This window comes from Pleurodeles waltl, chromosome 10 (assembly GCF_031143425.1).
Source record: "Pleurodeles waltl isolate 20211129_DDA chromosome 10, aPleWal1.hap1.20221129, whole genome shotgun sequence".
In the NCBI taxonomy this organism is placed as follows: Eukaryota; Metazoa; Chordata; class Amphibia; order Caudata; family Salamandridae; genus Pleurodeles; species Pleurodeles waltl.
In genome coordinates this window covers 259111562-259124493 of record NC_090449.1, presented here as the reverse complement: position 1 = coordinate 259124493, position 12932 = coordinate 259111562, and the positions used below count along the sequence as shown (strand labels likewise).

At 41.5% G+C, this 12932-nt stretch overlaps 1 protein-coding gene across 1 annotated transcript; it reads left to right on the top strand.

Annotated features, from left to right (window-relative positions):
* Window positions 1-9114: 9114 nt before the first annotated feature.
* Window positions 9115-12356, top strand: LOC138261441 (hemoglobin larval subunit alpha-like). The gene is made up of 3 exons (XM_069210389.1): window positions 9115-9278; window positions 10638-10842; window positions 12042-12356. Exons 1-3 carry the CDS (start codon window positions 9184-9186, stop codon window positions 12168-12170), a joined length of 429 nt encoding a protein of 142 aa, XP_069066490.1. The 5' UTR covers window positions 9115-9183; the 3' UTR covers window positions 12171-12356.
* The last annotated feature ends 576 nt before the right edge of the window (window positions 12357-12932 follow it).

Sequence of the window (12932 nt, the reverse complement as noted above, 5' to 3'; positions counted from 1 at the left end):
GTGGATGATATTCAATCTTTTTTGAAGATAGGAAGTAATCCAGTTGAGAGCAATCCCCCGAATGCCGGCTTCGTGGAGTCTTTGAGTTAGGGTGTCATGGTCAACCGTATCAAAGGCAGCTGAGAGGTCCAAGAGAAGTAGTGCAGCAACTCCATTTTGGTCGACTGTGTTTTTAAGATCGTCCCAGATTGCCATGAGTGCCGATTCAGTGCTTCTTCCTGGGCGGAATCCAGTTTGGAAGTCTGAAAGTATAGAATTGTCTTCAATGAATTGTGACATCTGGGCGAAAGCTGCTCTTTCTATCAATTTGCCCAGGAAAGGTCCATTTGTGATTGGTCTGTAGTTGTTGGGGTCTTGAGGGTCTAGGTTTGTTTTCTTTAATAAAGGTCGTATGTATGCCTTTTTCAGGTCTGCAGGAAAAGTCCCTGAAGTTAAAGAGTTGTTGATGATTCTTATACACACACATTTTTAAATCATTATTTGTTTCTTTAATTTATTTATTCATTATTATAATTTTTAATTACATTTACATATTTATAATTTGAATTTTATTTAGAGATTTTATTTTATTTATTTATTTTTATTTACACACGCACACACACACACATATATATATATACATATATAGATATATGTATATATGTATATATATAAATATATATTCACATACATATACATATTTAATCATGAGTAAATATACATTTGTTAAACAGGTTGAAAGATTATGTGTGTACTTAATGTTATGACATAGTAGCGATACATATTTCCTAAAGAACTATACATATCTAAAATATACAAATATTACGATTACAAATATTTATCAACACAGGCATATGCAGTCCATTGCTTTTTTAAAATGGTGGTTATGAAGGAAAGAGCGAACTCTTGAGTAGTCTTCTGAAGACAAGATAGTTATTCGTGGATCTTATATTTGGGGGTAATGAATTCCATAGTTTAGGTGCTTGAATGGAAAAGGATGTACCAACCTATAGTCTTTTTCATCTAAGGCGGGGTGCCAATCATGAGCGAGGTTTCTTGTTGAATGTATTTGGTTATTTTCTTTCTGATAAAAAGTGGTCCTGTTCCATGTATAGCTTTGTGGGTGATGCAAAGCAGCTTGAAGTTGGATCATCTGGCAATGGGTAACCAGTGTAATGCTCTCAAGGCAGGGGAGTTGTGGGCTTGTGGTTTTACATGTAATAGTGGTCTGGCAGAGGAGTTTTGAATACGTTGTAGTTTTTTCATTATAGATAGAGATGATCCATGGTAGAGGCCATTAGCATAATCCACTTTGGATAGTACAAGAGAGATAGTAGCCTGCACCTTGTGTGGTGGAAGATGCGTTGCACAGTCTTCAAGGTGATGAAGCTTGTTCATGCTAATTTGTCCACTTGGACATTCATTGTTAACTTAGAGTCCATGGTAATTCCAAGGTTTTTAACTTCCTCGGATAACTGAGGAGATTGTCCGAGATCTTCAGGCCAGGAGCACAGTGGGTCATAATTTTTCCAGTCACCACATATGAGTATTTCCATTTTGGAGGCATTTAGTTTGAGACGGCTTCAAGTCATCCACTGATCAACAGCTCTGAGGCAACTGAAGATTTGTGAGTTTTCAATGTCTTTGCGGCATTCCAATGTAAGTAGTATTTGTGTGTCATCTGCATAGTTGTAGCACATGAGTTGAAAATCATTATATCATGTAGATGTTAAAAAGCAAAGGCGAGATGATTGATCCTTGAGGGACCCCTGCTTTTGTGAGGTAGGGTTTGGAGAAGAAGGGGGGAGAATAGATAATATTAGTTCTGTTTTGAAGGTAGGATATAATCCAGTCAAGAGCAGTCCCTTCTATACCAGCTTTGTGGAGTCTTTGAATTAGGGTGTCATGGTCAACCGTATTGAAGGCAGCCGAGAGGTCCAAGAGAAGTAGTGCAGCAACCCCATTACAGTCGACTGTGTTTTTAAGATCATCCCAGATTGCTACAAGTGCCGATTCAGTGCCTCTTCCTGGGTGGAATCCAGTTTGGCAGTCTGAAAGTATGGAATTGTCTTCAATGAATTGTAACATCTGGGTGAGTGCTGCTCTTTCTATCAGTTTGCGCAGGGAAAGGTCCATTTGTAATTGGTCTGTAGTTGGTGGGGTCCTGCGGGTCTAGGTTTGTTTTCTTTAATAACTGATGTACGTATGCCTTTTTCAGGTCTTCAGGAAAAGTTCCTGTAGTTAAAGAGTTGTTGATGATTCTTCTTACAGGTGTGGCAGCAGAAGTAGATAAAAGAATGTTCTTGAAGATGTGTGGTGGACAAGGGTCAGAAGGGAAGCCAGAAGGCCTGCTTGCTTTAACCAAATCCATAAATTTACCTTGTGATATTTGTTTGAAGGACTGTGGAGGCTGGGTTTATTCTTAGAGTGGATTTTAGGAAAGGGGTTGGTGCTGATGGTTGTCTTCTGTTTTAAATAGGAGTCCAATTTGTCTGCCTTGGTTGTGTAATGAGTTGCCAGTTTGTTTGTGAAATCTTGAGTAGTGGGATGACTTCCTTCCATGTATTTAGGTTTTCAAAATTCATTAAGCATTTTATAAAATTCTTTGGTTGCAGATTTAGCATTTTGTATTCTGTCTGAGTAGTGTTTTTTTTTGTTGATTTTGTTGATTGATGATTTGTATATTCTGTTAAGTTTGCGTAGCTGCAGTTTGTCTTGAATGTTGTTTGTTTTGAGGCAGGTCCACTGAAACCTTCTGATTTGTTGCTTTATCTTTTAAAGTTCTGTGTTTCTCCAAGGTGTTGGTTTTCTTTTGTCCTGTTTAGTTTTTCTGAGTGGTATTGGGATATCAAAAGCTTCCTGTAGCCACTCATAAAGTTTTGAAACAGAATAAATTGTATCCAGATCTGTGTTGGCTGTTAGTTGTGTTTCTAAGTCTTCAAAATTGAGTTTGTTCCATGGTCAATAGGTGCATGTATGTAAGTAGTTGTGGGTTGTGTTGATCTGTGGTGTTTTATGTCGGAAAGTTATCAAATGGTGGCCTAACCATGTGATTGGCATGATGCTATGAACAGTAACTAGTTCAGGCATAGCAAAAATTACATCTAGGATGTGTCCAGCGATGTGTGTAGGATTGTGTACAATCTGATGTAGGTTCAATGCGACTAGGCCAGTGGTGATAGCTTTTGGATGGGGCATATTGGGTTTGTCAAACCAAATACTTAGGTCCCCAAGAATGCATAAGTTTGAGTATAATGTAATAAGGTTTCAGACTGTATCTAGAAAAGTGTCTGGGAATGTTGAGTTGTTAGGTGGGTAAAGGAGAAGAAAGTTACAGGAGGAAGTTGGAGTAAGGTGGCATCTGGTGAGGAGAGCTTCACAACCTTGTATGGCAATGTTGTCTGTTTTACTGAGATGTATTGCTTGTTTGAATATTATTGCTAGTCCACCTCCTCTCTTACCTATATGGTTTTGTGTGATGGTTTGTTAGCCCAGAGGAACAGCTTTATGCAACACTGGGGCCATGTCATCTCCCAACCATGATTCTGTTATGAATAGTAAGTCAGGTTATGTGTATGTGAGCAGGTCGTAGATGTGGTGCTTGTCTTTTTGAGAGTGGTTGAGCATTTATAAGCTAGCAGTTTAGAAAAAGTGTATTAGTGGCAGTATTGTTTTGTTTAGGTAAAGGGTGAGCAGTACGTGTTGAGCTTGTAGCAGGTGTGTTGTTAGTTGTGATAACTGTGTGAGGGTCACAATAGTCTTGTTTTTCAGTATAGTATTCCGCTTCCAGCAGGCTTAGGAGGCATTTTGTTGGGTATGTGTTTAACATACAAGAACAACCTCTGAGTAGTGCATACCTATCCTTCGTTAGTTTGCTTGGTATAGTATGAGTAACTGTAATTTTTCTCAAGTGATTTCAAGAAATGACTATACATATATATATATATATACATATATATATATATATATATATATATATATATATACACACACACACACATATATATATATATATATATATATATACATATTACCTGTTTAACTGTCTGACACAGACTACCATAGGCTTTATATACTACTATGCTTTATATACTACTATATTATGTGTTTGATAGGAGAGTGTCCTCTTGATGCACGCCTTTTCTTAAAGGAAAAAAATGCATATTTGTTAGAAATTGGGGTTGTTTTTGGCAGAGGTATGCACCCTGTTCAAGCAGGAACCACAGCGCTATTCAGGGTAAGTCAGATACACATCCTAAAGTAACCTGTGCTCACCCTCTGGTAGCTTGGCACAGACCAGGCGGGCTTAACCTAAGAAGCAATGTGCAAGGTGCAACATTTCAAACAGTAACACAGTGAAATGCCACAAAAAGACTTTACACCAGGTTAGAAAATAGATTCTATATGTATGAACAAAATAAGACCAAATAGACAAAAAACAATAAAATCAATGGAGAAATTGATTTTTATAGAATAAACTTTATTGTAGTGCTTAAAAGCATGCAGAGCCAACCAAGGCTATCTGGTTGCGCTAGACCGGGTCAAATCTGAAAAGTCAGGCTGATCGCAATGGAGCGCAAGTCAGATGCATGGACCAGCCTGGACCAACTGAAACAGTACTTTGGTTCGGAGCTGCTTTGAGAACAAGGTGCGAGGAGCAAAGGAGGTGATGCGTTGGCATCAAACCCAAAGATGAAGGAGATGCGTTGGCTCCGAGCCACACAAAGCCAGAGATGCGATGCTTGGATTTTCCAGAATACCTTCGAGTTCAGTGATGTAGCACTGATGGCACCACCCCCCATCCGGAAATTGTTCCTGCATCACTGACCTCTTTCTTATCCCTCCCTACCTTCTCCCTCCCTCACTTTCTCTGTAGTGAAGATTCCCTCTGATTGCTGCACTTGACTGGGGATGTTGGGGAGAAGTGAAAGAGAGACCAGGAGCGGCCCTGTGCTTGCAAAACTTTCCTCCTAAGGACCAACCCATGGGGGATATGCCTTGTGACAAAAAAACGTCAATCCGGTACTGGTGTTTCCTGGGGTGCAATTAAAGCTGCTTATTATCACCCTCAAACCATTCTGAGAAGGATTGGCAGTGCTTTAAATGGGCCTGTACTGTCTCGTACTGAGTACCAGCACTTTTTTATTTAGAGAGGGAGAGTACCTGCACTTCTGAATTAAAACGTAATACTTTTAATTGGAGAGTACAGGCACTTCTCAGAAACAAGCAGAGAGGTACAGGTTACTCTTCCTGTCTGTTATTTTGCTCGATTCCATCTTCCCCTGTGGTAACTCATTGAGGTAATCATCAACTGGGACAGCATGACATGCTCCCACTCCAAGTAAGTGTTGATGGAAGAAGGCCTAAGATCTCCAGAGCTATTCTGCTGCAACAGAACCCTGGAAGGAAGTGTTTGGTGGCCCAGTGAGGAGCTGTGGAAGGTGCCCCTTGCCAATGATTAACTTTGCATGCATTGAGGGCCAATCTACATGACCCTCAAACCCTCTCAATCAGAACTGATCAGAAAGGAGAAGTGATCCTGAGACAGGCTGCAGTGGGAGTAAATTTGGACTGCTCAATGGCTTAAGAAAAGCTCCCGCAGCCCAGGGGGCCTCCTCAGCCCAGTATACTGTGCACAGGCTGTGGCTCCCTGGCCTGAGAGCTCCTGTGTGGGTGGATGAGGGGTCCTCTCCATGTACTTTGCAGGGAGAGGTTCAAGTTTCGTTTCGCCACTGGCACTGCTACTGCTTGGCATTCTGTCAAGGGCCATTCTAGCATCTTCTCTGGTGCCCTTGATGCAATCTGAAGAAGCACACACCCCGGGTCACCGACCATATGATATAATTTCCTGTGATTTTGTCTTTTTGATAATGATCACTTGTGAAACATAATAAATCCTACCTCGTATGGTTACAGAATAGTGGCAATTATACAGGAGTCGAAGATTCCGAATAGCAGGGACCACTCGAGCCCCCTAGTGGTCAGTGACAAAGGAAGCCAGCGTGAACATTTCATGGCACGTGCCGAGTGACCCCACTCTGCGCAGGCTCACGTTTGTAGGTGCAGAGTGCAACATTCTGCCTGCCCTTTTTAGCACAGGAAGAGATCCATCAGCTTTACCCCTATTGCATGGCCTCTGCCTTCTGTCAGAAAGGAGGAATTTATTAAGTTCAGTCTCCTGAGTACAGGTGAAGTACAGACTTTGACGAATGGCAAAGCAACTTAGGCTACTCAGCAAAAAATGCTGGAAAAAGAGGAGTTAATTCTTTGATGGGGGTATTTGGTACATTTTATGCTAAGAATGTGATAATACAAACAACTTCTGTACAGTGTCTTTTGATTGCAGATGTCATATATATAGGCTTAAGTGCAAGTCATCACTCTTCTGAGACCCGTGTAAACAGGCCTGGGAACCAGGCGCACCCCAGAACGAGATATAGAGAGGGACCTTGATAAACTGTAATGCAAGGTGTGTTTCAATTAAAATGATCTGGTTGCATGCAGTGCCTACTATCATAGCCGTGTGGCTTCACAACACTGGATATGTCACCTGAGACTGTTACCCAGTTCATTCCTGTTACATTAATAGTCGTGGCTATCCCATCACATCTGTGGTTATGAAAAATGTGTTTGCTTTGCAAATAACACGAAAGAAAGGTTTAGGCAAATTAACCATTACAATGTATAGATTCCAGGATAACCAAAATGTATCCATATAGCCCTTATTTCTTTTATTCTTAATTTTATGGTTCTTCTTTCCGGCTGTAATTGTAGTTAGGGATAGTTAAGAGAGGCAATGTGTGATTGCAGAATGAGTTTATATTATGTTTAGCTTCTGAACAGAAGTGAGATACACCAGATAATAATTTAATAACTTTTGCATACTCTACTTGGCATGAGTTAGTGCAATAAAACAATGCGAAAATAATTTTTGGACTCCCCACTTCTCTCTTTTTTGTGATAATGGTTTTGATTTGCGGGAAAGGAGATACAATGAAGTGCTAAAGGGAATGGTGGTGAGTGTTGACCTGGTTGGTGCAGTCTACGGGGAAGTAGGTTGAGGAGTCTCAGGAGCAGGTGAGTAAGGGGCATATTTACAAGCTCCTGGCACTACCTAGTGTCACTCTAGCGTAATGTCTTTTTACGCTAAGCGGGCACTAAGGTGGCCTTTTCCCCGCGCCGGATATACAAAGTTCTTGCTCCACATTATGCCTGCGTCAGGCATAATTATGCAAGGGGCCATTCCCACGCAGGGAGGCCCGATAAAATGGTGCAGTGAAATTTACAAGATTTCACTGTGCCATTTTTTCCATCATTTTTAACGCCTGCCAAAGGCAGGCTTTAAAATGATGCACCCATAGCAATCTACGGGCCTCCCTGTGGTTTGGAACACTAGCGTTAAAAATGTTGCCGCTAGTGCAGCAAAGCACCACAATAGCGTCAAAAACTTTGATGCTATTGTGCTAATCACCGCCGTGGTATGCCGTAACATAAATTCGCCACAACTAAGGTGTTGTTAGTGGCGGCAAGGGGATGCAAGAAAAGTGCCGCATCGGGACCGATGGGCCACTTTCTTGTAAATCTGCCTCTATATGAGGTGACACCCAAGGGAGGCAGCAGCGTGTCTTTTCATGAATTACGTCTATGGTAACCCTGCTAGGCCACTGTGAATCTACATTATTGGCATACTGTGGTCTAGCTTGGCATGGCTATCTTGTTCGTGCCTTCTTGCTATATGCCCTCTTTCAATTCCCCTTTTCTATTGGGGGTCTTTCAGGTGTGTGTGGTGCTTAACTGTTAATTGCTCCAAATATTTTGGAGATTTTAGCCATACAGGTTGCTTGTTCCCCAGTGCTCCTGTAGAGTTCTGGGGTTGCGGTGCTGGCATGTTCTGCATTGTTTCTACTTTCCCACTCTGCATTCCTGGCTTGCTTTTTGGTCATTTAAAAACATTTTGATTCAAAAAGTTGAAAATAATTTACATAAAGTTAACTAAAAACCTAACATCTATAACTATCCAGATGCACATTTGCGTTATGTTTTTGCATGAAAAAGTCGACACCAGTTCGATTGGAAATCATGCATGGATGTAATGTTACACATTTATGAACTGCTAGCATTCTACGACTTGCTCAAATTTCCAAGAAGACTTTGTTGTTTGTTAGTGAATTTCTTTCAGGTTGGAAAGGGCTCCAAACGTAGGATTAATCCTACTGGAGGAAATTTCTGACCATTCCCCCTTCACGTTTGTGAGTTGGGCCCATGGCACCGTGCAGAATGTCTTACCTCACTCAGGCCTTCTGTCTGAACGTCTAAAAAAGTGCACGAATATGGTGCGGTATGTACCAGTTGCAGTAATACATCTACACTCCGGTTCCACTCCTCAGAAAGAAATATAATGTAATATGCCCCTCTGATTCTCACCCGTTCGAGCTGTGTGGTGATTGTATTTTGGCCACAAAAATTCGTAGGAATTTGCAGAAAAGCCTGTAAATTTGTGCATTGCTTTAGTGTCTCTTTGGGCACAAACACCTGTCTGGATCTGAATTAGAAACACTAAGAATGAAGTTCTTAGTCTGTAAATATTCCTTCTTTTTATTTAAATCAATGCTCTATGGCACGAAACTGTGAGGAACCCAGATGTTACTTTTCAATTAATCTTTGTTCTTTACACCAGCCTGGTTTGACCTATTGCCACGTCAAAGCGCATTTAGTGATGGTAATATATATTGGCACTAAGTTTCATTTTGTCATGTCCAATTAAAGTACAGCACCGAAGGTATGCAAAGAACCATATTCCGTGTTACCAGAACACGCATTTTTTAGTTGCAAGGCTTTCTAAGTAATTATGACAGTCCATTTTTAACACAAGAATGACTTTAACAAAACAAATTAGAATGCCTTAAAACATATCTCTGAAAGTCCAGATATTTATTTGTTGGTCAAGTTAATGAAGTGAGCCATAGATTAGGCCGCTGTGTATGTCACACTGCAAAGACTCTCCTAATCTCTGGCAGTGTTCCAGGGAGATAAGATAGCCCCGCCTCCTCGGGTGGAACCCAAAACTGACCATTCACGTTGGAATGTTGCCAGGCTCCTCGTCCCCCTTCCCCTTTAAAAGGGGCTCTGTCCAGCACACAGCATGGACTGTCTCTAACTTCCATCTTTGGTCGACCCTGAGCCCGCCAGCACTCAACTCTCAAGATGGTTCTGTCAGCTGAAGAAAAGGCCCTCGTGGTCGGCCTCTGCGGAAAGATCTCTGGCCAGTGCGATGCCCTCGGAGGTGAAGCCTTGGACAGGTGAGTGCTATCTAGAGAGTCACTGAGGCATACTTTCTTTGACTCTGTCTGGAAGGTAAATATATGAAAGAAATCGATCCATATAATGGTGACACACATTTTGACAAATGTGTTACGTTTTTTTACGTTTCTCATCAAAAAACGAGACTGTCAAATGTTTACTATTGACATGTTATTGATCGTTACCGCATGATCCACCGTTAGGAGCTTGAGATCAGGGCAGATTCCTTAAACTGCGTGCCTTTAAGTCATAGGTTGTGGTGCACATTGACTGTGGTCTGCTAAACAATCATGAATCCTATTTGGCTGGGCTTGCTGCGGATATCTACGTATATGGAGTTCACACCAGCGGATAAGTGTATATAGACCTCTAAGTAGTGTTTACTATTAAATACAAAATCTTGGCTCCAATATGGGTACACCTTCCTGGCACAGCTTGCTGTGTGCTGATTTAGGTCAACTCATGGAGCATCCAGGTTGCTTGCATGTGGGATTGTGTAAGATGAACACCCAGAGTTCTTAATGTCTCCCCAGCAGCAAACCAGCAACAAAGCTGTCATTGTGCTTTACAGATCCTTGCAACTTATTACGAAAAACAATTCAGTCAAAGAGGGCAAGGTACAGCCTGTGCTATTACTGGACAGTACGCGGTCCCTTTACACATGATGAGCCGCTTGTATGGAGCATGAGCCAGGTCAATGAGACAGAGAGAAACCACAGGGTGGGGTTACACCATATAGTGGAACTGGTAAGAGGTTAGGTACTTTGGGGAAGTGGTATGAGTTTAAAGCTCATGGAGGAAGTGGTACGAAGTTACTTCTTGGGTGAAATTGTAAATGGTTAGTGTGCATAGAGGAAGTGCTAAAAGGTTAGATTCCCATTGGGGTAACAGACCCCAGAGGGGTTAGTAAGAGGTTAGAACCTCTGAGGGTTAAGAGTTTGTGTTAGCTCCTAAAGAGGGATTTGGAATAGGTTAGAAGCTATAGGGTCAGACTTTGGTGGCTTCGACGCAAAGGTAAGAACTTTCAGGTCATTGAGGAAATGTTAAGAGGTGATGGCCCACAGGAATAAGAGATTAGAGTAAACGAGTCTTCATAATTATTTGTTTTTCAGTTTTTAGCCACATCTTTCACCTAACTATTGCCATTTTCAGGGTCAGACTTTTTGTTAGTAATGTAATTTTTTTCTACAGTACTAATGATGCTTAAAAAAGACATGTTTTTCCATTCTTGCCACTGCAATAGCCATTTCACGTGTGTTTTTGTTGTTTGAAATAGCAGTGCTGGGTAGATAAATTGATGTGGGTGTGCTGTGTATTGCATGTTTTTTTTTTAATAAAGCTGATATGTTTTTCCCCAGGCTGTTTGCCAGCTTCGGTCAGACTAGGACCTACTTCAGCCACTTCGACCCCTCCCCGGGCTCTGCTGACGTGAAGCGACATGGAGGCAAGGTCCTAAGTGCCATTGGTGAGGCAGCCAAGCACATCGATAGCATGGACCAGGCCCTGTCTAAACTGAGCGACCTGCACGCCTACAACCTCCGCGTGGACCCCGGAAACTTCCAGGTGAGCCAGCATTGAACACATTTGAATCTGTTCAAAAACAGCCCATCAGAAGTAGGACATTTTTGTGAAAGAATGTTATCAATCAAAAATTGCCCAGATTTTCTTCTCAAATACTTCAGGCATCTGTATCAGTGTTTGTTTGAAATATTTTTCAGCATGGTAGATTGTAAGGGGGTATTCGAACAAATAAAGTGTCCACCCCCATAAGGAGCACAATTCGTAAAACTGAGGTGTCTTGAGTTGGTCCTGTGTATTTAAATAAGGTATTGTTGCATAAAATTGGTCTACATTGAACTGATTTAAGTACTCAGAGATTATCCTGAAAATCTAGCATAGATCCAGCCTTCTTGGAGCTAAATAGGGCATCACGGCCATAACAAATGCACCTGCCATGAGTAGTCCGAGGCAGTGCTTTGAGACCCTTGCTCTTATCATTATTACTTCTAATAGCAAGGAGTAGGAGAAGTGGTACCACGGGAGTACTCATTTACTACTGTTAAATGCCTTTGAGAATAGGCCTCAAATGTCCAATTTCCTATTTTTAAAAGTGCAAAGAGGGCACATTCCTGTCTATCTATACTAATCGTATGTGAATGTATTACCATTTCAGAAGTTTTGGGGCTAATTGACAAAGGCACGAGATTACATAAAAGAATGCTATGTGAGAACATGTTCACATACTGCAAAATACCTTAGTTATTTCGGTTTCCATTGCCTAATCTGTGCTCGTGGTGAGAATAAGACATTGCATCAGAGGCACACACTGAGAAATACTGTTGTGTTTTTGAGGAATTGCAGTCTTTGACGTTCAATGAAATGCTGATGTTAATGACAATTTAATATTATCTCTGTATGTTTCAGAAGTTATGTAAAGTAAAACCCAGCCTTGCCACGTTTCTCAGATCCATGTGTGATGTGCTGCTCCATTCCAGATGTTCCTATGAATTCTGGAGCTTGTAGTTTTGTTTATTACATATACATCAGCACCACAAGTCCCAGCATTCAGAGGAAAATAACCTGGAGTAGACCAGCACATCACGCACAGACCTGAGAAACTTGGCAGCTATGAGAAACTGAATTTCTCAGTAGCTTGTGAGATTTGCATTTTATTATTGATCATTCTTTTCATTTAAATCCAGCATTTGTCCTGCACTGCTCCATGGGTTGTATTGTTCACTTTCTGCTTTTCGCTCTTTCAGCTGCTGTCCCACTGCATTCAGACTGTGCTGGCTGCCCACTTCCCTGCTGACTTCACCCCTCAGTGCCAGGCTGCCTGGGACAAGTTCCTGGCCGCAGTGTCTGCCGTCCTGACCTCTAAGTACCGATAAACTGTGTGCTCAGCACAAGAAGCCTGTCTCCAGGGATCACAAGATGGCCGCCATCAAGCTACTCATAGAAACCTGTCTGAAGCTCGGAAATTGCATTATCAGTTTACGTAAAATGCATCAATTGTCGCTTCCTGTTCCATCGCCACTCGTTTCTTTTGTAACATCTTAATAAATATGTAAAACTTTCGTCTTTGACCTCTGTCTCTAATTATTTTCTAACTCATTCATGTATGTGCACTTTTATTGTATATCTATCGTGTTTACACATTTGAAGCGATATTCACTCTGGTGCAGGACAAGCAGAGCAACTTTCCCAGTTCCATGCATAAGTAGTAAATTCAGTCCAGGTATCTTCTTTGCATTAGGGATCTGGTACTCCTGATTTTATATTGGGATGAAGTGGACTAGAAGTCATAGAATGTGAAAGAAAAACCTGGTCTGTACGAACTACCCACGCGTGGGAATGGGAAACATGAGAGCTCTTGACACGAGTCTGTGGTGGAACTTGTCATCTCGGTGGCCATACAGATTCCACTGCAAAGGTCACTCCAACTAATGTATGTATGGTTATGGGATATTTACATTGCAAAACTAGCCAAAGGCGGCAGTGAGCTGTACGTGGTTAAAAATGTTGTCACCACTCTCTCAAGATATTTTCGGCCACGATGTCCCACTAACGTGCATTGGCAAAAGTAAATCCTGGTAAGCCACTCCCATCAGTGCTGCTAAAGTATTCTCCCTCCTACTGAGTGTGGTGTAAAG